Source organism: Leucoraja erinacea, chromosome 4 (genome assembly GCF_028641065.1).
Source record: "Leucoraja erinacea ecotype New England chromosome 4, Leri_hhj_1, whole genome shotgun sequence".
Lineage (NCBI taxonomy): Eukaryota > Metazoa > Chordata > Chondrichthyes > Rajiformes > Rajidae > Leucoraja > Leucoraja erinaceus.
In genome coordinates, this window is record NC_073380.1 from 78,217,050 (window position 1) to 78,243,993 (window position 26,944).

The following is a 26,944-nucleotide window of genomic DNA, read 5'->3' on the forward strand; positions in this document are numbered from 1 at the left end:
CTCCCCCTGGCTCTCTCTCTCTCTTTCTCCTGTCTCTATCTCCTCTTTCTCTTTGCCCCATCTCTCTCTTTCCCCCGTTTCTCTCCTTCCCCCTCACTCCCTCCTCCTTCACCCAGCCCTCTCTTCCCCCTCTCCAATTATCTCCTACCCTCTCCACCGCCTCTCTTCCCTCTTTCGTCCTTCTCACCCCCTCTCTCTCTCTTTTCCCCCCCCCCCCACTCTCCCCATTTCTCCCCTACCTCTTTCCCATCTCCCTCTTCTCTCCATTCACTCCCCCTCTGTCTCTCCTCTCACCCCCCTTCTCTCTCTCCCCCGTCTCCTTCTCCCCCTCTCTCTCTCTCTCCACCTCCCTTTGAGAGTCTGTCCCTTCGGCACAGAGACTCTCGCGGCAGCGGCGCTTCCGACGGCCCGGGACACTCGCACTGTCCGGAGTGCTCCATGGCCAAAGCTGCAGCGAGCGACTCGCTAGCCGCGCAAATACAAGATTCAAAATGTGGAAAGTGGGAGCAATTTGGCTTAAATGGTAATTTTAAGCCCATTCAGATCTGTATAGAGTCAATTATGCAACGTGTACATGGCTGGCACAATTTGTCCATGATGATTAAGTTGGCATTCTGCGTGCCCAGTGACTGGCTGCCATTCCCAGATCAGCTCGCGTCCCAGGGACTGGCTGCAGTTCTCAGGTCAGCTCGCCTGCCCCGACCCCGCAAAAGCGAATTGAAAAAAAACCCCGCTGTTTTTCGGGTTACAGGCCGAAAACCCGTATATTGCATATTGGGAACAGTTTGTAAAAGATCTAAACACACTACTGAGGACTCCTCGTATTTATACTTAATTAATAATCCATGGCCATTCCGAAACAGCCCCCTCCTCCCCTCCCCATGTTTTACAACCAATTCACCTGGTTAGTTCCATCTCCGGCTGCTTCATGTTGTCGGCGGCTGCACATCCAACCAAGAAAGAGAAGAGGCGCGACGTCACTCACAGCCGCCAACTGACGCGCTTCCCCGGACCGCACAGATCCCTGGCACGCGGCGCTAATGTAAAAATTGCGCAGGGACTAAACTCAGCGTGAGAACTCGGTCGTGAGCGTGAGGGCGTGAGAAATTGCTCTAGGGCGTGAGTCTCACGCCAAATGCGTGAGAGTTGGCAGCCCTGCATCCCCAATATTGACTGGGATTTCCTTTGTGCAAAATGAGAGGCGGGGGGAAGAGGAGAATGGATGGATGGTGGATGGAAAAGGGAGAGGTTGAGGGCAGGGGGAGGAGGAATGGAACAGGATTTTTAAAAAAAGGAGAAAATTGGAAGAACAGGAGAGTGTAAATGGTGTTTACTGAGGGAGTAGTAGGGAGATAAAGGGAATTGTGGGAGGGGAACCATGAGTGGAAGGGTTAAATGCTCACTTGCTGCAGAGGGAAACAGTTAGCGAGCAGGAGGGGGTACCTGAGGAGTGACTCAAACTGGGGCAGGGAATGAGAAAGAAAGAGGGAGTGGGTGATGGTCGGAAAGTGGAGAGGGGTGGGATGGGGAGCAGGGGGCAGAACGGGGGTGGGGATTGCGAGAGAGAGAGAGCAGGGATGGACTGCGAGGAGGGACGGGAGAGGAGGAGATTAGGAGAGGGAATATTTGGGAGAGATGGGGAGAGGAGAGGGGACGGACAGGGGAAAGGAGAGATTTGAGAGATAGGGAGGAGAGAAGATGAACAGGAGAGAAAAGATTTGATGGAGAGGATGGATTGTGAGAGGGCCGGGGAGAGGAGGGGGTTGCTAGAGGGGAGGGATGGGAAAAGGGGATAAGGATGGGGGGAGAGAGAGGGGGTTGCGAATGGGAGAGGGGACGGACAGGGGAGAGGAGGGGTTTGTGAGAGATGGATGAGAACTTTGGGGGAGAGGGGAGGGGTCAGAGAAGATGATGGGGTTGGGAGAGGGCATTGGGATGGGGAAGAGGTGGGGACAGCAGAGAGAAGAGGGGTTGGGAAGGAAGGGGTGTGGTGGAGGGAGAGATGGGGAGAGGGGGGCAGGAACCGGAGAGAGGAAGGTTGAGAGAGAGGGGGGAGGGTGCAGAGAGGGGACAGATGGGGAGAGTTTATTATCGTCACATGTACCAAGGTACAGTGAAAAGCGTTGTTTTGCATACGATCCAAACAGATCTGATATTCTATACATACAGTTCAAACTCGGGTACAATAGAAAAGAGATTTAGAAGAGTGAAGTGATTGTATCTGAGAATAGTTGGTAGGGTTGCCAACTTTCTCACTCCCAAGTAAAGGACAAAAGATGACCAAATAAGGGGCAAAAGTTGACCAAATAAGGGACAAAAGGTGGCGTGCCACCGTGGTGTGGGTATGGTGTAGACCCGAGATGAAGAGAACTGTGTTACCCTTTCCGTGAGAGGAAGCAACGAGGGAGGGACTTGTGAGGAATCTTGCAGGAGGCGAGATGGACATCGAACAGCAACAGATCTGATGAGCTGGTTGATAAAATCTCAGAGCTGCTACCTGCTGTGACAGTTCGCCATCTGTTCGCTCCTGCGGGGGCTGGCACTCGGGAGATTTAAGGGGCGTCGGTGTTCAGGGAATTAGTGAGCGCTCCGACCAAACGGGCGATAGTGGGGTTGGGGGGTTGAGAGACGCCAAAGAGATTTCATAATTGAAACGTGGAAATTAAAAATACTCCCAGAGGCAGAGGACTGAAGAGGAGAGAGAGGGATGGGGAGGAGGAAAACTCACCCAGAGAATGAAAACCCACAAGCATCTGGCGGTCCAAACCTGAACACTCTGGTGCTGGTAGGTTAGGTGTATTAAATGCATTTTCGACTTACTATATTTTCGATTTAAAGTAACCCCATCGTAATGTTACAGATGTTGGGGTAGTCCAGAACCAGGGGCCACAGTTTAAGAATAAGGGGTGAGCCATTTAGAACGGAGATGGGGAAACACTTTTTCACACAGTTGCGAGTCTGTGGAATTCTCTGCGTCTTTAAGAAGGAACTGCAGATTCTGGAAAATCGAAGGTACACAAAAATGCTGGAGAAACTCAGCAGGTTCAGCAGCATCTATGGAGCGAAGGAAATAGGCAACGTTTCGGGCCGAACCCCTTCTTCAGACTGATGGGGGGTGGGGAGGGGCGGGGAGAAGAAAGGAAAAAGGAGGAGGAGCCCGAGGGCTGAGGGAGAGATAGGAAGGGGAGGAGACAGCAAGGGCTAACAAAATTGGGAGAATTCAATGTTCATGCCACCAGGATGCAGACTTCTCTGTGTCAGTGGGCGGTGGAGGCCGGTTCTTAGGAGACTTAAGAAAAAGCTAGATAGGGCTCTTGCAGATAATGGAGTCGGAGGATATGGGGAGAAGGCAGGAATGGGGTACTGATTGTGGATGATCAGCCATGATCACATTGCATGGCGGTGCTGGCTTGAAGGGCCATATGGCCTACTTCTGCACTTATTTCTATTGTAAGTTGAGGAGCACCTGGTAGTAGCAGTCAAATGCAGGACAAGGGTGGTCCCATATGGGACAAGTCAATTTAGCCCAATATACGGGATGTTCCGGCTAAAATGGGATAGTTGGCAGCCCTAGTGGTCTGCCTTAACCATGAAGCTCTAGTTTTCATTGTTGCACCTGTCCACTTTGTGCTACTGTCTATATTTGAAATATTTATTTTACTATCCTACTTTTTGTTTTACCAATTTTTGATTTTAATAAAATCAAGCTAGATTTCTTAAATGTCTAGTTGCCTTTCTACCGTTTAACTATATTTAGTTTTGACAGTTCCATAACAATTTAAAACTGAATATTATTTTCCATATTTCCAAATGCAATTTCAGAGAAACGTGCCCCAGCTGTCCCACTAAATCTCACCACTTCAAGCTTGCCCGTAAGGATCAGGACATGAACACACACATGGAACAGCTTGTCTGTGCGACATAATTTGCAGGCTGAACATGGATTCATTTGTCTTACTAAAAACAAGAGAACATGCATTAACCCGGGTGAGAGTCAAACCGAACAACTCGATGTGAACACATTTTGCTTCCATGAGCACAGGAAAAAGATCAGTGCCTGTTTTCTTTGTATGATGCTCTCTCAACAGGCTATCTGCTGCATCATGAGTTTTGTTGCAACTAAAGTTTGATTTGTTAAGACATTTTGCTTATTGCTCTTAACGTTCTTTGTCTGATTATTTGTCTTGTCAGAAACGCTTTGCGTTGCATGCCCGATTATCCCATACTCCACTGCACCAATTAATACACTATGCCAACTGACTGAAATGTTTGCAACGTAATTCGCCGCCAATCCATTGTTCCTGCAAAGATAGACACAAACAGCTGGAGTAACTCAGTGGATCAGACAGCATCTCTGGAGAAAAGAAACAGATGACGTCGCAGTGGAGCGAGAACGAAAGATATAGACGGTGATGTGGGGAGAGAAAAAACAATGAATGAAAGATATGCAAAAAAGTAACAATGATAAAGGAAGCAGGCCATTTGTAGCTGTTGGGTGAAATTGAGAAGCTGGTGTGGGTGGGCAAGGGGTAGAGAGGGAATGCCAGGGTTACTTGAAGTTAGAGAAATCAATATTCATACCACTGGGCTGTAAGCCTCCCAAGCGAAATATGAGATGCTGTTCCTCAAATTTTCGTTTGCCCTCATTCTGACAATGGAGGAGGCCTAGGACAGAAAGGTCAGTGTAGGAATGGGAAGGGGAATTAATGGGTTCGGCAAACGAGATCAGGTAGGTTCAGATGGACTGAGCAAAGGCGTTCAGCAAAACGATCACCCAGTCTACGTTTGGTCTGATGTATAATAATCCACACCTTGACACAATGGATACAGTTGATGAGGTTAGAGGAGGTGCAAGTGAACCTCTGCCTAACCTGAAAGGACTGTCGGGGTCCCTGGTATGAGGTATAGGGACAGGTGTTGCATCACCAGCGGTTGCAGGGAACGGTTTGGGCCCTATCCCCAAACTTGATGACTGCATCAGTGCTACCTCCTGCATCCATGGAGAACTCATGGACTTCATTAACTTCTCCACCAATTTACATCCCGCAGTCAAATTCACTTGGATCATCTCCGATACCTCCCTCCCCTTTCTTGATCTCACTTTCACGATAGACTATCGACTGATATCTATTATAAACCTACTGACTCCCACAACTAACTGGACTATAGTTCTCCCCACCCTGCTTCCTGCAAAGACTATCCTCTAATCCCAATTCCTACATCTACGCCACATCTGTGCCCAAGTTGAGGTGTTCCATGCAAAGACATCAAGATGTCCTTATTCTTTAGGGAATGGGGGTTCCCCCCTTCCACCATATACGAGGCCCTCACACGTGTCTCCTTGGTACCCCGCAGCTCCGCTTTTGCTTCCCCCCCCCTCCCCAGCAACAGGGAGATAATCCTTAACTTTCACCTCATCAGCCATCCATACATCACATAATCTTCCGACATTTTCGCCATCTCCAACGGGATCCCACCACTAGTCACAACTTCCCATCTCCACCCCTTTCTGCCTTCTGCAGAGACAGTTCCATCTCCAACTCCCTGGTTGACTCATCCCTAACCACCCTCTCCTGAGGTACAAAGGAATAAAGTAGATAAAATGTAATCAGGGGGACCAGTCAGATTGGTCGGAGAACTGGGAAGGGGTGGGATGGAGAGAGAGAGAGGGAAAGCAAGGGTTACTTGAAGTTAGAGGTCAATATTCATACCGCTGGGATGCAAGCTTTTTGTTGCCACTTTCTCCTAGCTAGCGTTGAATTCTCCCAGTTTTGCTAGCCCTTGCTGTAACCCTCGAGCTGTCTCCTCCCATCCCCCGCCCTCCGGCTCCTCCTCCTTTTTTTCCTCTATAATCTTTGCTTTTACCTTCCTTCTCCCCCCCCCCATCAAGAAGGGTTTCGGTCTGAAGAAGGGTTTCGGCCCGAAACGTCGCCTATTTCCTTCGCTCCATAGATGCTGCTGCACCCGCTGAGTTTCTCCAGCATTTTTGTGTACCAGCATATCTTTTGATGTCTCGTTTTCACACCTTCCTTATCTCTGTGTCTCCCTCGAGTGACTATCACTATCAGTCTGAAGAAGGATCTCGATCCTGAAATGTCACCACCCATTCTTTCTCTCCAGAGACGTTGCCTTGGCCCGCTGAGTTACTCCAGCATTGTTGTGTCTGCCTTCTGTCTGAACTAACTTCTGCATCTGCAGTTCCTCCCGACACTTTGCTCGTGTGATTCTGTTTGAGGTCGTGAGGTTTCCCAGCTTGCAAGTTGGCTGAAGTGGGCTTTTGCTGCAGGCAGCGCCTGCTTGCTTGCTTGGGCGGGCCGACGCTGACGTCGACTCGGGGGCGCTGGCGGAGGCCGCTGGCCCCGTGTGTACTCGGGCTACTGATCTTTGCTGCTGCTGGCCCCGTGTGTACTCGGGCTACTGCTGCTGGCGACTGCCTGCCCCGTGTGTACTCGGGCTACTGCTGCTGGCGACTGCTGCCCCGTGTGTACTCGGGCTACTGCTGCTGGCCCCGTGTGTACTCGGGCTACTGGCGGAGTGGCGCCTGCTGGCCCCGTGTGTACTCGGGCTACTGGTGCTGGCGACTGCTGGCTGCTGGCCCCGTGTGTACTCGGGCTACTGGCGGAGTGGCGCCTCACACCTCGCCGCCTTCAGCCGGACAGCAGCGAGGCCGCCATGTTCGCCTGCGTCCGCTTCCTCCAGACCCAAGTGCATCACATCGTGCCCGTGTCTCAGATCAGGAATTTCCAGCCAGCCTCCAAGAGCGACTTCAACAAGAAGCAAGTGTACCGGTTGATGCTGCCGCCGATGTGCCCAGGGAGCGGCAGCGGGCCGGGAGAGTTGGAAATAGGGGCCGCGGCCAAGGGGAGTCACAGCCGCAAGGCCCAGATCCTGGCTCTGGGAGGTAGGTAATCACTCGGGCCTCCGGCAGCAGCAGGTGCGATGCCTAATGCCGGCGTTAGCAATGAAAAGCATTTGCACCCCTCCTCAATCACCACGATCGGCTGAAACAACACGCGGCAACACAATCCCCTCTCGTTTCCTCTTCCACCCATCTTTCTGATGGTTGTTGTTCCAGGCGGCACCTCTGTCAGTGCGCTTTGAACTTTCTTATCCCACACTACAGCCATTCAGTTTCACCCTCAGATTACGAAAATTTTGAAAATAGACTTTCTATTTCTTTTCTGTTCAGCATGTAAAATAAATTGACTCCGGCTGTCAAAGCTGCCACAGCCAGACATAAAATCAGTTATTATCCACCAGTAGTTGCTCTGCTCAACAGCCAAAAATCTGTAACCTTCCCTTTGACCTGGTATTTTGTTGGTTCACATGCTTGATCAATGGTGTTTTATCATTAATGTTTTATTATTATTAATGTTTAGTGTTTTCCGAGTCATTCGTAAACTGTCACTGTATGTCATGTTGTTACTTCTGGGCGGAGCACCTTGTATGTGAATACTTGGCCAATAAACTTACTTAGTTACTTACTTTTCTTCTTATCGAGTCCATACACAAGATTAGAAGTTGTTCATCCAGAGCTGAACACATTTCTCGGCATCTGCACACAATGGTGTCTGTCTTGCGCTTCTTGTGGTTCTTGTGCGTGGTGGTGGAAAGATTGGTGGAAACAGGGCCGCGGCGGCGACGTGAACGCTCTTTCCTTGACCCCTCCTGTCTTGTCTGAAGAAGGGTCTCGACCTGCAACGTCACCCATTCCTTCTCTCCAGAGATGCTGCCTGTCCCGCTGAGTTACTCCAGCATTTTGTGTCTATCTTCGGTTTAAACCAGCATCTGCAGTTCCTTACACATCCTGTCTTCATTCTCCCCATTCAAACTCCCAATGTATTCCATATAACCACTCTTGTACTTCGCGTTGTTTACTTGATACGTGAATAGTTATTTATATTTCTAGACTTAAAATACAATTTTACTTTGGGACATCCCCCCCCCCCCCCCCCATAGTTTTGGGCATGTGTAAAGCTGTACTCCATAATTTTGCCCTTTAACATATTGATGTTTTCCAGATATTTCCACAGCCAACCAGAAGCTGGCTAACAACCATAACATCTGAGGCAAGGCCTCCTTCCTTTTAACTCCCAACTTTCCAGCTTCTGGATTCAAGCTGACCCACTTTATTATCTCCAGACTTGGCTGCGAAAGAGACAACTGTACCATGGTCACTTTCTGTGTGGTTGTTTCCTGGAGCAAAAAAGGCCTTTTCTGTACTTGTCTCTACTCTGCACCCTCCCACTGCAGTTGTCTAAAGAAATTTGCTTGATACGTTTCAAAATTCCTCATTTTTAGAAGTACCAATGAGTTTTCATTTACCATTGCGACTCTCAAGTAATTTGAACAAAGTAATTTGAGATGTTCACTGAGATTTAGGCACCCGTTAGTGAATGTGTTCAAACCAAATATCATAATGTTGTTGTACTTCATGGGGTTGGAATTCGACATTGGTCTATAATTTTGTAAATGAATTATGTTGTGAAAGTACTAGCTTCACTTTTTTTTCCAAGTTGCAACTTATGTCTTGTGGATCAAAAACTGCAAAATAATTCATTTCTATTTTATTTTTAGACAGCAGCCAAGAACTGGAAAAAATTTTGAAACTGACAAAGTGCAAAATGCCTAAAGTAATTGATAGTTTCATTGAACTGTCTGAATCAGAAGAGGGTGAAAGTGTTGAAGATGAACCACATCAATCCAACAACATTCAGGTATTAAATTGTATTTTTTTTTACCTTTAATTTGGAAACAAAATATTACACTGCTATTTCCTTCTCTTTTCTCCTTTCTAAGGGGGCTTCTTAACACTGGGGTCCTGTCTCACATTTGTTCGTATCACTGCAGAATTTCATTCAACCTGCTAGGTTTCTGATCATGGTTATTCCCCTCGGAGTGCCGTGAGTACGCTGTGCCTATTTGGAGCTGATTTCAGACTGGTTCCTTTTATGTACGATAGTTTTCTTAGCTTTGCTTGTTTGAGCATATAGAGACCAAGTTACAATGTAAAATTAGGGTGGTAGTGACAATGAGCTTGGTTAATTCAACCAACACAGGCATGATGCAAAAATAGGACACGCCAGTTGTTATTCTGTGATAGTAGAGGTTTAGGTGAACTTGCCTGGAGAACACTGGAATTGTTGTGAGGAGATTAAATAGTATATAGAAATGAAAGAGAGCTGACACAGGTTGGTAGGCAACAGGTGGACCAGATGAAGGAGAGAGTGATGGGCAAATAGAGCCAGGAGAGGGTGGTAGAATATTCAGTTAGGCTGGCAGGTAATAAGTGGATAATTGAGGGGAAAAAAAAATCCCAGATGAAGTCTGGGTGGAAATTAGAAAATTCAATATTCATGCCATAGAGCTGCACACTACTTTGTGTGGAACATGAGGTGCTGTTGTGCTTTGTACTTAGTCTCTTTGTGGCAGTGAATAAGGTGAAGGACTGACGGGTCAGTATGAAAATAGGAAGGCGAGTTGAAATGACATGCAACCATAAGCTCAATATCAATGTTGCATTGCAATAAATTGGATAGGCATATAGATGAGAAGGGAATGGAGGGTTATGGTATGAGTGCAGGCAGGCGGGACTAAGGGGAAAAAAAATTTGTTCGGCACGGACTTGTAGGGCCGAGATGGCCTGTTTCCGTGCTGTAATTGTTATATGGTTATATGGTTATATTGCGGATAGAGTGCAGGTGCTCGTGTAGTCCGCTCGGCTGATTGCATCCTGTGCTCATCTATGTTGGTGAGAATTTTGGTTACCTCTCTCCATGTATTCCTCTCGTATTCCCAACGGTCCATGCACAATTCTGTTCGCCTTTTCCATACCTGGAGCTCATTGCGTAGACTCTGGTGCCCCCTTTTGCCTACCGACCTCTGTCCCACACCTCCCTCTACCTTCTATATTTCAGTTATCTTCCCCATGCACCATTTTCTAATGCATGGTCCCGACCAGAAATATCGACAATCCCTTTGCCTCCAGATACGATGCTTGAACCGCAGTTCTTCCAGTAGAGCACAGGAGGATGAGGGATGATCTTATAGAAGGTAGACAAAAATGTTGGAGAAACTCAGCGGGTGAGACAGCATCTATGGAGCGAAGGAAATAGGCAACATTTCGGGTCGAGACCCTTCTTCAGACTGATGAAGGGTCTTGTTATGTTGTTATCAGTCTGACGAAAGGGTCTCGACCTGAAAAGTTGCCTGTTTCCTTCGCTCCATAGATGCTGCCTCACCCGCTGAGTTTCTCCAGCATTTTTGTCTACCTTTGATTTTCCAGCATCTGCAGTTCCTTCTTAAACAACGGCGATCTTATAGAAGTGTATAAAATCAAGAGAGGAATAGATGCACAGTCTCTTGCCCAGAGTAGGTGAATCGAGGACGGGAGGACATAGGCTTAAAGTGAAGGGGAAAAGAATTAATAAACATCAAATTATTAGTAAAACATTCATTTCTATACTGTGTTTGGAAGATGGAACTGATGAAGCAGCTTTAGAAGCTGCCTTAAACTCCTGCAGCAATGGTGGAGGTAATTGGCCTCCCAACTATTACTAAAATAATTTCTATTTGTACTAAATGTAACCACAGCCTACGTTTTGAACTCTTCCTATTAACTTAATTTTAACTTGGGTGCCTTGTTGCAACGATTGATCACAAGGATGCCATTCTGTCAAACACCCTTGACTTTCCTTCTATTTTTGTTCAAATTTATTTGACGGCTGTAAAGTGGTTCAGAGTTGAGCTGTCAATTGAACCATGACATGGTTTTGGAGAGTAGGTTACTGATAAATATGTGCTACAATGATGTACTATTGATACCTCGTTAGTTAGTTAGTTAGTTTTAGGTCTATGGATTGTAATCAAAATCTGACCTGTGTGCACTCATGGTGCTTTCTGTTAGTTCAGATTTACAACATTTGCAGTATTTTACGTTCGCTTCACTTTGTTATGATTTGGGGTAAATTGAAGGACTAGTAATTCGTCAGACTAAATTTAATCTGCATTTTGTGTAAACACTATGTAATGTTAATTTGCAAAAGACTGGATAAATGGAAGGAAGGAATGGTGCACAGTTATGGGCCTGTCCCCCTTAGGCGACTCTTTAGGCGACTGCCAGGGACTAGTTTTAATGGAATTCACCCATGGCACCTGGCGACAACCTACAACAGCACCTACGACAACCTACGACAGCTAAAATGGTCGTCACTGTTGCCGAAAAATGTTCAACATGTTGAAAATTTTGCGGTGGTCGACTGTATTCAACCAATTGCTTGTTTTGTTATATTGTGATTGACTTAAAATTGGTTATAGGGAGGATACTTTGAAAGTTTGTAGATACGTGTGTCAACTTGGTAAATAAGCACATAGAAAGACGAATGCAATGGGCAGAAACATGACAGATATCATTTGTCATGGAAAGCTGGGGACGGGTGGTTTGTTGCATGTTGATGCACTATAACCTTAAATTGCTTTGAGGGAGGCAAACGCATTGCAGATTTGGGATTGCCTGCGTTGTTGACATCTTTTTGATCAGCGGTTTGGTGATGAAAGCCCTTGTCAGCAAGATGAAATAATTGTTTTTAGTTTTTTAGTTTAGTTTAGAGATACAGCACGGAAACAGTCCCTTCGGCCCACCAAGTCCGCACCGACCAGCGATCCCTGCACATTAACACGATCCTACGCACGCTAGGAGCAATTTACATTTGTACCAAGCCAATTAACCTACAAAAACCTGGACGTCTTTGGAATGTGGGAGGAAGCCAAAGATCGCGGAGAAAACTCAAATGGTCACGGGGAGAGCTTACAAACTCCGTACAGACATCACCTGAGGTCAGGAGCGAACCTGTGTCTCTGGCGCTGTTAAGCGGCAACTCTTACCGCTGCGCCACCGTACCGCCCTGGTGGTTGGCCTTCCGAAGCGAAGGATGATCACAAACCTGTCCTCGTTGATGGAGTTCTTTGTAGAGATGGTCAACAGCTTCGGATTTCTGGACATTCCTATCACCAACAACATAACAAAGATCTTTTGCGTGGATGCAACGATCAGGAAAGCTTTGTACTTTGTATGCGTATGAACGTTGGCATGTGAGGAGATTCATCATGTCCATGAGTATTCTCGAACTTCTACAGCTGCGCGATGAAAGGTTTCTGATGGGATGCATCTCAATCTGGTGTTGCAGCTTCTCTGCTCTTAATTGGCTAAATGTGCAGAGAGTGATGAACACGGCACAGTCCATTACAGGCTCATTGCTTCATTCCATCCAGTCCATATGTACGATGTTTGCATTAGAAAGGCTGCAAGTATTGTCAACGATGCATGACACCCTGTCATTCCCTTCTCATTTTTTCAACGAGAAGATAAAGGAGCTTGAAAGCTCGGATGTCCAGGCTTACGTACAGCTTCTTCCCCATTGGTTTCGGACTCCAGAAACAACAACCTCGTTCACAACAATCTCATTTTGGCGATGCTACCACTTATTCTCAACTCGACCTCATTCGGCTATTCTATTACTGTCTTTAATATTTTTTCACAACTGAGTTGCGCTATAATCTTGCACTATTCTGCTATTTTGCACTGGTCATTGTTTTATCATTAATGTATGTACAGTAATCCCTCGTTATAACGTATCATGGGAGGGCAAAGGAGGGGGGGGGGGAATAAATGATGTCCGTTATTGCAGATTGTCCGCTTTCACCAAGTAAAACGTGACAGCACTGCCCAGGCACCAGGCCAAATTCCCGGAGCCCCATCACTGAGAGCCCAGTGGGACCTCCCTCACCACATGGAGTGCAGCGACCTGAGAAGGTCGCCCGGCACCACATTGACCAGCATAGCTAGAGAACAAGTTTCAAGATTCAAGAGAGTTTATTGTCATGTTTCCCTGATAGGACAATGAAATTCTTGCTTTGCATCAGCACAACAGAACATAGTAGGCAATGACTATAGAACAGATCAGTGTGTCCATATATCATTATATAAATATATACACACATGAATAAATAAACTGATAAAGTGCAAATAAATAGATAATGGGCTATTAATGTTCAGAGTTTTGTCCGTGCCAAGTTTAATAGCCAGATTGCTGTGGGGAAGTAGCTATGCCTGAACCTGGTCTTTGCAGTCTCTTGTAGGCTCTTGTACCTTCTACCTGAAGGTAGCGGGGAGATGAGTGTGTGGCCAGGATGGTGTGGGTCCTTGGTGATACTGCCAGCCTATTTGAGGCAGCGACTGCGATAGATCCCCTCGATGGAAGGGATGTCAGAGCCGATGATGGACTGGGCAGTGTTTACTACTTTTTGTAGTCCTTTCCGCTCCTGGGCGCTCAAGTTGCCGAACCAAGCCACGATGCAACCGGTCAGCATGCTCTCTGCTGTGCACCTGTAGAAGTTAGAGAGAGTCCTCCTTGACAAACCGACTCTCCGTAATCTTCTCAGGAAGTAGAGGCGCTGATGTGCTTTCTTAATAATTGCATCAGTGTTCTCGAACCAGGAAAGATCAACAGAGATATATGCACGCCCAGGAATTTGAAGCTCTTGACCCTTTCAACCATCGACCCGTTGATATAAACAGGACTGTGGGTCCCCATCCTACTCCTTCCAAAGTCCACAATCAGTTCCTTGGTTTTGCTGGTGTTGAGGGCCAGGTTATTGTGCTGGCACCATATGGACAGTCGCTCGATCTCTCTTCTATACTCTGACTCATCCCCATCAGTGATAAGTCCCACAACAGTGGTGTCGTCAGAGAACTTGATGATGGAGTTCGCACTATGACCGGCTACGCAGTCATGAGTATAGAGTGAGTACAGCAGGGGGCTGAGCACGCAGCCTTGAGGTGCTCCCGTGCTGATTGTTATCGAGTCTGACCCATTTCCACCAATAGGAACAGACTGTGGTCTGTGAATGAGGAAGTCGAGGATCCAATTGCAGAGGGATGCGCAGAGACCCAGTCCTGCGAGTTTGGTAACCAGCTTGGAGGGGATGATTGTATCAAATGCCGAGCTGTAATCAATGAATAACAGCCTGACATAAGTTTTTGTTGTCCAAGTGGTCCAGAGCGGAGTGGAGAGCCAGCGAGATTGCATCCACCGTTGATCTGTTGTGGCGGTAAGCGAACTGCAGTGGGTCCAGGTTTTTGTCGAGGTAGGAGTTGATTTGTGCCATTATCAACCTCTCAAAACACTTCATCACCACAGACGTTAGTGCCACTGGTCGATAGTCACCGAACAGCAATAATCCCTGCCCCTATTGCTGATCCCCAGATTTGGAGATTGGGGGCAAAATGGGAGATCTGAGGGATGGTGGTGTGAAGAAACCCTGTCCAGCTCTAATTGGGATTCCCACGGCCAACTGCTTGCCAGAGTTGAAAGGATATCGACCTTAAACGTTAACTGCATCTCCTCTTCCAAAGTCATAACCTGCAGAACCTATTTTTGTTACTGCAAGCTAAAAATACTAAAGATTGATTGTAACATTGTTTAATAGAGTTGTTGCTGCATATGTTCTCTGCATATGTTTTGTCTTCTCGTGTTCATCCTCACAGAATTGTGGTAGTCTTTTGCATTTTCTTTTCTTTGCATCTTGTGTTGCTGCTCGTGTTTTTATTTATCCTTTTTTTGCTAGGCAGGGAGGTGAAAATAAAGTAATTGTCACCAAAGAGAATAAGCCAGTATCACATTGGTTAACTTTTTCAATATCTCCAATGATTATTGCTTCACCCATTAACAGATTTTCCCTGGGTAAAAGCACAAATTTTGTGAAACGTTCAACTGGTCAGACAACATCCATGGAAAGAGAAATTGAGGTTGCACTTCAGCCCCAGGACCTTTTGACAGAACTCAGATTTTCTAATTTTACTGTGGATGGTTTCTGATTCATTTGATCATATTGCACTGGGGCTGGCCCAATCGTTGCGATGGCTTCCATCACTAGTATTGTGGCTGTGCTCGGATCCCAATAACCCTGGGGGCCATGCAGTCTGGCTGCAAGGCTGGCATTGGAAGCCACCTTAGATGTTCAAACTGAGATTCTTCATATAGACTACCTCAATAGCTTTCTGTCTCGTGATTTTGGATGGCTTTGCATGATTTCCAAACTTGATCGTAGACATTTTGGACGAAATGAGGAAAAATGAGAAATGAAACGAGGAAAAAAAACAAACTATAAATTATAAAAATTAAAATACACTTAAAAGACATAAAAATAATGACTGTATTATAATCTCTATTTGTATATTAATGTTCACAGATCTTAAGGGTATTAGCTAAATCTGTCTTTTTACTAATTAACCTCAAAATGGCCAAATCGTTCGTTATAGACAGCACCCGTAGTCGGGATCGAACCCGGGTGGCCGGCGCTGCATTTTACTGTAAGGCAACAACTCTACCGCTGCGCTACCATGACTGTTCCATTAATGTTTCAATAATGGCTACCATGTCTTCCTAGCTAAATATATACCTGTAATTCATTCGTTTTGTTCTCTGTGCTTCGAAATTGTATAAACATTCATACAAAGGATGTTTGTTCAGGCCACATCTCCTATCAGACATTTGGCTCTATTGTATGTATTGATTTCAACTTTTCTGTTTTCAGGTACTTTATAGCTTTTCATCTTTCCTCCTGCATCCATGCCTTGCACTGTGTTTTAATTTTGTTCCATTAATAATGCTACCGTGTACACCCTGGGTACCTACCTGTGCTTTGCTTAAATTAAAATGTAAGATTGGGGATAATATACTGGTTTGGATTCAACCTGGTTTAAAAGAAGGAAAACAATAGGAATAAACTGTTAATTTTTTTGCTTGGTAGTTTAGGGTGCCAAAGGCAGAAGTGTTTAATCTTCAGGTGTTCATAATCCATAACAAACATTTGATTGAGGGGAAAAAAGGCCCAAACCACTGGAATAACTCAGCGGGTCAGGCAGCATTACTGGCAAATATAGATAGATGATGTTTAGTATCCACCTAAATACTGGGCGGCACGGTGGCACAGCACTGGAGTTGCTGCCTTACAGAGCTTGCAGCGCCAGAGATGCGGGTTTGATCCAGACTACGGGTGTTGTCTGTACGGAGTTTGTATGTTCTCCCCGTGACTGGGGTTTTTTCTGAGATCTTCGGTTTCCTTCCACACTCCAAAGACGTACATGTCTGTAGGTTAATTAGCTTGGGTTTGTATACTTGGTATAAGTGTAAATTGTCCCTAGTATGTGCAGGACAGTGTTAATGTGCGGGGATCGCACTAAACTAAACTCGTCAAGGCTTTGTCCCACCCCAATTATTTTTTCCAGTTTTCACCTTTCCCACCACAATCAGTCTGAAGAAGGGTCCTATGAGTGAGTTTGGTACATCCAAGTTACCTACTGATACAAAGCTAGATGGTGATATAGGTGGTGAGGAAAATGCTGAGAGGCTGCAAGGGAATATAGGCAGACAAATTGAATGGGTGTGGACATAGCAGCATATAATATGGAAAAAATGTTAAACTATCCATTTTGGTAACTTAAAACTAAACAGTAAAACAAGAGAGATTGAACTTGGTGTTCAGAACTTGGGTGTTTCCTGCACTCCAATCACTGAAAGCTAATGTGTAGGTACAGCAAGCAGTAAAGAAGATAAATGGTATGTTGGTCTTCTTTCCCCTTATTGGTTAGAATAAGTTGTGCCCAATGTATGGGAGATTTGTAATTTAATTTTGTACAACATACAGTAAGTCTGCGTATCCTTAAGGATTGAGAAGGCTAATGTAATGATACCGACCGTCAAAAATTCCCTTATGGTGATGTTGGTAGCAGTTGTAGAGTCCATGTAATGTTTGGAAACGTGGCATTATTCACTTTTAGTGTTTTTGTGCGGGTACTTTAACATGTTGTCGAGCCACCATAACATATATTTACAAGTGCAATGTGAATAAATAGCTAAAGTTTCTTTTATTTTCATTCATTCACAGGATGTGGACATTGCTGGCAAGGTCAGCATTTATTGTCCATGCCTATTTGCCCCTTAAACTGAGTGGTTTCAGAGGGCAATTTGAGTCAACCACATTGGTGGGTCTGGAGTCACATGTAGGACAGACCGGGTAAGGATGGACATTGGTGAATCAGCTTAGTTTGTATAATTGTTCTTGAGCTTTGTTTTCAACAGTTATTGATACTGGCATTACGTGCACAATTTCTTTATGTTATATTAATTTAGAGTCTATGTTCACTTACTGAAACTTAACTCTGGAGTCTGAATCTGTGGTATTCGCCTCATGATATTAGTCTAGTAACTTAACCTACTTTAATTACTCACAGTGCCCTCCATAATGTTTGGGACAAATACCCATCATTTATTTATTTGCCTCTGTACTCTACAATTTGAGATTTGTAATAGAAAAAATTACATATGGTTAAACTGCACATTGTCAGATTTTATTAAAGGGTATTTTTATACATATTGGTTTCACCACGTAGAATTTACATCAGTGTTTATACATTCTGTGCCCCCCCCCCCCCCCCATTTCAGGGCACCATAGTGTTTGGGACACATTGCTTCACAGGTGTTTGTAATTGCTCAAGTGTTTAAATGCCCCCTTAATGCAGGTATAAGAGAGCTCTTGGCTAGTCTTTCCTCCAGTCTTTCCATCACCTTTGGAAACTTTTATTGTTGTTTATCAACATGAGGACCGAAGTTGTGCCAATGAAAGTCAAAGAAGCCTTTATGAGACTGAGAAACAAGAATAAAACTGTTAGAGACATCAGCCAAACCTTAGGCTTACCAAAATCAACTGTTTGGAACATCATTAAGAAGAAAGAGAGCACTGGTGAGCTTATTAACCGCAAAGGGACTGGCAGGCCAAGGAAGACCATCACAGCTGATGACAGAAGAATTCTCTCTATAATAAAGAAAAATCCCCAAACACCTGTCTGACAGATCAGAAACACTCTTCAGGAGTCAGGTGAGGATTTGTCAATGACCACTGTCCGCAGAAGACTTCATGAACAGAAATACATAAGCTACACTGCAAGATGCAAACTGCTGGTTAGCCACAAAAATAGGATGGCCAGGTTACAGTTTGCCAAGAAGTACTTAAAAGAGCAACCACAGTTCTGGAAAAAAGGTCCTGTGGACAGATGAGATGAAGATTAACATATCAGAGTGATGGCAAGAGCAAAGTATGTAGGAGAGAAGGAACTGCCCAACGTCCAAAGTATTCCACCTCATCTGTGAAACACGGTGGTGGGGATGTTATAGCCTGGGCATGCATGGCTGCCGAAGGTACTGACTCACTTATCTTTATTGATGATACAACTGCTGATGGTAGTAGCATAATTAATTCTGAAGTGTTTAGACACATCCTATCTGCTCGAGTTCAAACAAATGCCTCAAAACTCATTGGCCGGCGATTCATTCAACAGCAAGCCAATGATCTCAAACATACTGCTAAAGCAACAAAGGAGTTTTTCAAAGCTAAAAAATTTCAATTCTTGAGTGGCCAAGTCAATCGCCCGATCTGAACCCAATTAAGCATGCCTTTTATATGTTGAAGAGAAAACTGAAGGTGACTAGCCTCCAAAACAAGCATAAACTAAAGATCGCTGCAATACAGGCTTGGCAGAGCATCACCAGAGAAGACACCCAGCAACTGGTGATGTCCATAAATCGCAGACTTCAAGCAGTCATTGCATGCAAAATATATACAACAAAATACTGAACATGACTACTTTCATTTACATGACATTGCTGTGTCCCAAAAACACTACGGTGCCCTGAAATGGGGGAACTATGTATAAACATAGTAATTTCTACATGGTGAAATCAAAATGTGTAAAAATGGCCTTTATTAAAATCTGAAAATTTGCACTTTAACCACATATGATTGTTTCTACTACAAATCTCAAATTGTGGCGTAGAGGCAAATAAATAAATGATGGGTCTTTGTCCCAAACATTATGGAGGGCAATGTATTTATTAACTGAATTAGAAGGAGATTCTATTTCTGGATAAATGTGTCTTCAAGCCAGTTTATTTTGACTTTACTTCCATTGACTCCTTGAAGCAATGGGATAAATTTAGCATCATTTGTTGGTGTAGAAGGAAGGTGCATTACTATTTTCTAATCTTGTTTTTGACAGTTTATTCATTTTCATGAAGTTTGTCTTGCTGGAGTCTAAACATCCTGCAAGTAATTTCCATTTTCAAAAGGATTAAATAATTATTTTTTTTAATCCATTGTTGATTACATTGAAAAGTGTTGAAATGCATCCTATTTTCATACTATTTCCTACTTTTCATGCTTCAACGATTTCTAAAGAAATAATTAAACAACGAAGTAAGATAGACGGTACTCTTAATTTTACAATAAACCTAATATATTTAATCTAGACTGAGGATTTGTATTTTAGTAAAACCAAAGATATTCAAATCTGGAATCTTTAATGTGTGACATATAACAAGTTATGAATTTAATCACTGAAATGGTAAGGTCTTGGGATTATTATATTTGTGAGAAAAAAAATTGTTAGCCCCCTTTAGGGTTGTTAAATATATTTCTCCTCTTACCAGATGAGTATACTATAAATCATATCAAAGCCAAATGAATGTTTTTCTATTTTATAAGCTTTACAGTACATTGTGTAGACATTGCAATTGAAATAAATGCTTTGGTTAGTTTGTATACTAATGTCGTTGATGCCATTTGATTGTGTATCATTGATCAGAATAGCATCAGTAGACTAACTCCTACCTTCTCCTTGTTTAAGGCCAGTGAACAAGAGTTGATGTTTTGTCCACTGCTAGTATATCAGTTATTCCCTTGATATGAAACCAAAAACACAAATAAGGAAAATGTAAAGATGAAATGAAGCTGATTTTCATTCTATATTCCGTTGCACCCCCCACCATATGATAGACCCCTGACTAGAAAGGACCTTCTGCTCAACTAGACCATGCCGACCAAGATACCCCATCTAAACTATTCCGATTTAATCACAACTAGCCCATATCCATGTTAGGTCATGTGATGAGCAGAATTAGGGCAATCGGCCCACCAAGTCTGCTCCGCCAAACAATCATGGCTGATCATCTCTCCCTCCTAACCCCATTCTCCTACCTTCTCCGCAAAACATCTGACACCTATACTAATAATGAATCTGTCTATCTCTGCCTTAAAAATATCCATTGACTTGGCCTCCACAGCCTTCTGTGGTGATGAATTCCACAGATTCTTCAACTTCTGACTAAAGAAATTCCTCCTCATCTCCTTCCGAAAAGAACATCCTTTAATTCTGAGGCTATGACCTCTAGCCCTAGCCTCTCATTAGTGGAAACATCCTCTCCACATCCACTCTATTCAAGCCTTTCACTATTCTGTATGTTTCAATGAGATGCCCCCCTCATCCTAAACTCCAGCGAGTATAGGTCTAGCACCGTCAAACGCTCATCAAATGTTACCCACTCATTCCTGGGATAATTCTTGTGAACCTCCTCTGGACCCTCTCCAGAGCCAGCACATCCTTCCTCAGATATGGTGCTAAAAATTGCTCACAATACTCCAAATGCAGCCTGACCAGCACCTTATAGATCCTCAGCATTACATCCCTGTTTTTGTATTCTAGCCCTCTTGAAATAGATGCGCTTGCCTTCTTTACTACCGATTCGACTTGCAGATTAACTTTTTGGGAATCCTGCACCAGCACTCCCAAGTCCCTTCGCGCCTCCGATTTCTGGATTCTCTCCCCATTTAGAAAATAGTCTTATGCATTTATTCCTACTACCAAGATGCATGACTCCACACTTTGCTACACTATATTCCATCTGCCACTTCTCTGCCCACTCTTCCAAACTGTTCAAGTCCTTCTGCAGAATCCTGGCGTTCTCTACATTATCTGTCCCTCCAACTATGATCATATCATCTACAAACTTGGCTGCAAAGTGTTCAAGCCCCTCATCCAAATCATTGATATACAATGTGAAGAGTAGCGGCCCCATCACCGGCAGCCAAGCAGAAAAAGCCACCTTTATTGCCACTTTTTGCCTTCTGCCATCCAGGCAACCTGCTATCCGTGTTAGTAGCTACCCGTTGATACCTCTCATCTTCCTTAGCAATCTGCCATGTGGCACCTTATCAACTGGACTTGCCCAACATTGGGAACATTTTTCCTGCATCTAGCTTGTCCAGTCCCTTTATAGTTTTATATGTTTCTATAAGATCCCCCCCAATCCTTCTTAACTCCAGTGAATACAAGTTCATGTTAAACTCTATTGTGTATTGTGTTCTTTTTTTATTTGTATGGCTGTATGGTAACTCACATCTCACTGTACCATTTGGTGCATGTGATAATAAATGTAACTTGAACTTGAACTATCCTCTCTAGTCAACCTTTCCCCTTAATATAATGTCCTGTTATCTTGTTGTATTCTCCTTAATCTGCCTTCTTCTTCTTGCGTATGGTGTGCACAGCCTCGTTGTAGGACAACTTGTTCTATTTGATCTTATTTGATTGCGCACACCAGATTGATTGCATTCGTTTAAACAGGGCGGATCTAACTCGTGCCATCTTTTTGCTCTCCTGATTTCCTTAAGTATGCTTCTTAATTTCTGTTCTCCTCCAGGGATACAGATGAACCCACCTGATCCAAGGCTCGTTTTTCTTGACCAGAGTTTCAGTTTTACTCATCAGAGTTCCTTACTCCCACTTGCCACGCTCTTCACTCTAACAGGAAAATGCATTCCTTGAACTTTCATTATCAAATTTTTAAAAGCATTCCACTTTCCAGATGTCCTTTTCCTCGCAAAAACCTTTTGCTAGTTTTTGTCTAATACCATCAAAGTTGCCACTTCTTGTAGACCAGTCCTGCCCTTATCCATAACTATTTTAAAGCTAACATTACTGTGATAGCTGATCCTAAAATGCTCAGTCACTGACACCATAATCAGGAAACTTTCCTGAACAAACTTGACAAATTCCACCCAACTAAGCCCTTGGCATTATGGACCTCCTGGTCTATATTGTGAAAATTAAAATCCACTGCCACTACCATCCTATTACTCTTGCAGTTACTTGCCATCGCCCAGTATATTTATTCTTCTAATTCCAGTTGACTACTCGGGGACTGACAGTATAATCCCAACAATATGATTATCCCCTTTTTATTTCTCAACTACACCCAAATAGCCCTATACCCCACCCTGTGGATGACCGTTCAGTGCTGTCATTTCAGACTACTGCCGTGATGTTCTCTTTCATCAATAAAGCAACTCCCCTTCCTCTTTTACCTTCACCTGTATCTCACCTGGGGCACTTGTACCCTGGACCATTTAAGCTGCCAGTTCTTTCCCTTCCGTACTCAGGTTTCTGTAAGGGCTACAATATCCCTGTCGCACGTACCTGTCCATGAGCTGAGCTTATCAGCATTACCTCTCGGGCCTCTAGCATTGAAATAAATGCAATTTAATTCAATCATCTTTTCTCGTTCCCTGCCGTACCCTGCCATCCTGTCTTCCAAACCCACTTTCATTGACTTCTGTACCAACTTACAACCTTCCTCCTGCCTCGCTACTGCTTTGGATCCCATCGAGACAAGCCAGTCTAGTTTAAAACCTCCCAGGTAGCACAAGCAAACCTGTCTGCTCAAGAGATTGGATCCCCTCCAGTTGGGGTGCAACCCATCCCTCTTGCACAGGTCTACTCTGCCCCAGAAATGATTCCAATGATCCAAAAATTTGAATCACTGCCACCTGCACCAACTCCTAAGCCATGCATTTACCTGTCCTATTGTCCTGTTCCTACCGTCACTCATACGTAACAGCAGGAATTATCCAGAAATCGCTACCCTTGAGGTCCTGCTTTTTAACCATTTACCTAACCCGCAATATTCACTTTGCCAGTCTTCATCTCTTTTCCTACCTACTTTTTTGTGCCAACGTGCACAACGACTTCTGGCTGATGTTTTCCCCATTCCCGGACAAGTTGTAGCCTCAAATTATTTAAATATTCACACATCACAGTTTTTTTTCACATGTTCTATTTTCTTCTAGTTCCTCTAGTACTTGCCTATTCTTTGTAAATATGTACAATACAGCAGTGATTACATTTCAATGAAGCCTCATGGACTGAAGGATGCCCAGAGATCATGAAAGTTTATTTTGGGTTGATAAGTATCCAACAGCTATTCAACGTTTGGTGCACCGTTTAGGTTAGAAATACAGCGTGGAAACAGGCCCTTCGGTCCACCGGGTTCATGCCGACCAGCGATTCCCACTTATTAACACTATCCCACTAGGGACAACTTTTACATTTACCAAACCAATTAACCTACAAACCTGTACGTCGTTGGAGTGTGGGAGGAAACCGAAGATCTCGGAGAAAACGTACGCAGGTCACGGGGAGAAAGTACAAACTCCGTACAGAGAGCACCCGTAGTCGGGATTGAACCCGGGTGTCCTGGCGCTGCATTCGCTGTAAGGCAGCAACTCTACAGCTGCGCCACCGTTTTAAGAGATCATTGAAAACAAAAAGAAATGGAAAATATCAAAAATGTATCCCCTCTATATTTTGCGCATCTCTTTCCTGTGACAGACTTAATAGTAAGAATAGGAAACAAATTGAGGGTGTGTTGACCTGTTCATGAGCTATAATTCTTTTATCAACTATTGGGAGGTAATCTTATCATTTTTAAGATTCCTTTTTTATTGCCTTTCTCTCCTTTTGTTTCCTGTAAAAAGCATTAGAATATAATAAAGACAAAGAAGAATGTCTTCCACACAAACATTTCAAGGATACTAGAATCTCTTGTATAGCATATACAGTCATTTGTTCTACAGGTGCACAATCTTTTATCCGACAGCCTTGGGACCAGACACTTTTCGTAATTCGGAATTTGTCAGCCTTCGGAATGGAAATTTTGTAGCGTAGATTTTAATGGCTGGCTCAGTGGTAGAGTGCTCGGCTCATATCCGCAAGGTCGCGAGTTTGCGCCTTGATCCCGGCAGTTCCTCGGTCGCGAGTTTGAGTCTTCAATGTAGTTTTTTCTTGCAGTATAAATGTCTGTATGAAATGCAGTGTGTTGAATGAATTCCTGAATTTGTAAATGTGACCGCAGCATTGAATCACCTCTCGCACTCATGTCACCCTAGTGGGGCTACATGCCCTTAGGCGGCCTAAGGCGACATTTTCACACTCTTATATCCGTGTGCAGCAGAGGCGACGTGCGTTTGGCGCCAAACGTGAGCTTTGGTGTGCAGACGACATCCTGGAAAAAATGTCCGGTTTCTTCCAGGTAGGCGATATACCCTCCCGGGCAATATACCCTCCACTTCTCTTTTATGAAGGGGATTTAGTTCCCCTTTCTTCCAGGACCAACCGGAGGTTCCGCTTTCACCTCTGCGGGCCGCCCTCGGTGAACGTCCTGTCTCCCTGTCCCTGGGATAGCAAGGGGCGATCAAACAGCACAATACCCCCCTCCAACTCCAGAGGAATCCGCTCCCCGATAGGCCGCTACGGCGACAAGTGGCAGTTCGCCCACAGCCCGAGCTGTGCGACCCCAAGAACAAGACGTACCTTGCACACCATCAGCTTCTGCCCGTACGGGGAGCGTGTTCCTCTGGAGTTGGAGCGGGGCTGGGCTGGAGTTGCTGATCTGGGATCTCCGTGCTTGCAGTGGGCCTGGGGGTCGGTGTCCCGTTGAGGGGGCACAGCTCGGGCTGTGGGCGAACTGCCACTTGTCGCCGTAGCGGCCCATCGGGGAACGGCTTCTGGTGGTCCTGATGTCTCCCGCTAGTTTGCAGTTTTCCTCTGGAGTTGGAACGGGGCTGGGCTGCTGCTGGCTGTGGGTCTCTGGGATCTCCGTGGTTGCAGTGGGCCTGGGGGTCGGTGTCCCGTTGGTCCTGACGTCTCCGGTGACTGGCATTGTATGCTGGCATCGCCGACGCGAAGACAGTGCAAAGCCCCCACGCCAGTGCAATGGGCGGGGAGCTGGAGAGGGGAGGGAAGGGGTCACACACATGGCTGGGAAGCAGAGGGGTGTAGGTGGGGTGAAACTGAAGGGAGCGACAATCTGCTGCTCCCTGCCCGCTGAGTTAAAAAGTTCCCACGCAAGACTCACGATACACTGTGTATCGTGAGTCTACCGTGGGAACTTTTTAACTCAGCGGGCAGACAGCAGCATATTGTCAATTATTAACCCTCCCGCGCAATATACCTTCACCTTCTCTTTTATGAATGGGGATTTAGTTCCCCTTTCTTCGAGGACCGACCGGAGGTTCCGCTGTCACCTCTGCAGGCCGCCCTCGGTGAACGTTTTCAAGGACCTGAAAAAATGTCCGCTATTCGGAGGTTTTCGTTATTTGGATCTTCGGATAAAAGGTTGTGCACCTGTATTAGTTTCTAAGCCAGGTTGCAGAAATTGTGTTAACATTCAAGGTGATATAAAGCATTTTGCTATAAAAAACATATGACTTTTAGTGTTGACTGTAGTGGGATTTTAATAGCAGCCAGTTATACATACAGACAATATGGCCAATCCAATCACACTTCAAATGAGAAGGTGAAAACAAAAGCTACAATATTGCATTGTGTGCTAGGAAGTCTTAAAATTTTTATTTTGTGTTATATTTCATACACTTATGGGCATGTCCCACTTAGGCGATTTTCGCCTACGACCCACTACCACTGCACCTACGGCACGAGAATCCTCGCTACTCTCAACAGCGGCTTCATTCTGGTTGCCCCGACCAGTTCCCAGAATGCAGGAACTACGCATGGCCATGAAGGCGACTCCCCGGCAACCACCCGCAAAGATGTGGCGACCAAATTGTCTCCTGTAATCGCCTAAGTGGGACAGGCTCATTCCGAAATTCGGATGTAATACTCTTTGTGTTGTGAAATTTAGCAATGAAACAATGGTCAAATGTGTTATACATCTTAAATTATTCCTCATAATTTATACCTGGAAGATACCTGTTACTCCTCCTGTAGAGAATCTGGTGTTTCCTGAATTGAACGAATACTGAAAATAATTTATGTTATTTCTCTCAGGAACAAGCGTCTCAAAGCATCTCCTGCTTTGAAGATAGCAGTGATGATGATGACGACGACGACCAAACACTGAAGATTTTTGATGAACTAAAACACAAATATTCTCGAGCCAAAGCTCACAATAAAACGCTGACTCAGGAACTTAAAAAAGTTACAACAAAACTTCGGTATGTTGAAGAAAAGCAAAAAAATTATGAACATATGGCTTCTGAGCTACAAAGGCTGAGAGACCTCAATATGGATCTTCAAAATGCACTACTTTTGAAGTTATTTAGATGTAAGTCTTGTCTTTAAATATAATGTTAGTTAAAACTGAAGCAAGTTATTAATATTTGGAATGGTAAACTTGTAAATTAATTTCAGTATCAAATTGTCTTGATCTTCATGCATCCTTTATGACCCTTGGCAACAGAATAAAATTCACCATCAAATTGAATGACTTACATTTTAAGATGTAATTGTGTATTTTTTTTAATGTAGCCTGGTGCTTTGCTACTTTGCATACTGGTCTAACAAACTACAGTTATCTAGTGAAGAGTTTAATTTGTTTCTGCAGAATATACTTTTAAAATTATTACATACTGCTAACTCTTCAGCCCTCTTCACAAACTCCTCGGTTAAGTAATTATTGGGGTAATTTATAGTGTTCTGGAACTGCAATCCTGTTTATGTTAGGATGTACTATTTGGGGTATTTTAAACAGGTTAAGATGAGGTGCACTTAATTGAGATTATGAAAATATCTGTAACTTTATCCCTTAATAATGTGCAATACCTCCATCAATCACTTGTGATCAATTTTACATTCTATCATTTTTGTACTTCTTTGTTCCAGATACATTATTTGTGAATCTGCCTTTTACTCACTCCAGCACTTAAATCCTATCATGTTTTGTTAAAACTGTGATCCTAAGAATTTATTAAAAAT

General features: G+C 44.3%; 1 protein-coding gene across 2 annotated transcripts in view; it reads left to right on the forward strand.

The window, feature by feature from the left end:
- bend5 (BEN domain containing 5) overlaps positions 1-26,944 on the forward strand; it is a 41,074-nt gene that overhangs the window by 4,929 nt on the left and 9,201 nt on the right. Inside the window, exons 1-3 of one of the 2 annotated variants that reach the window (XM_055634587.1) lie at positions 6,571-6,901; positions 8,578-8,717; positions 26,018-26,294. In XM_055634587.1, coding sequence (XP_055490562.1) covers positions 6,673-6,901; positions 8,578-8,717; positions 26,018-26,294 — 646 coding nt within the window. In that variant the 5' untranslated portion in view covers positions 6,571-6,672. Of the gene's footprint in view, positions 1-6,570; positions 6,902-8,577; positions 8,718-26,017; positions 26,295-26,944 lie in introns of those variants that run through there. The other variant, XM_055634588.1, reaches the window with a different exon arrangement.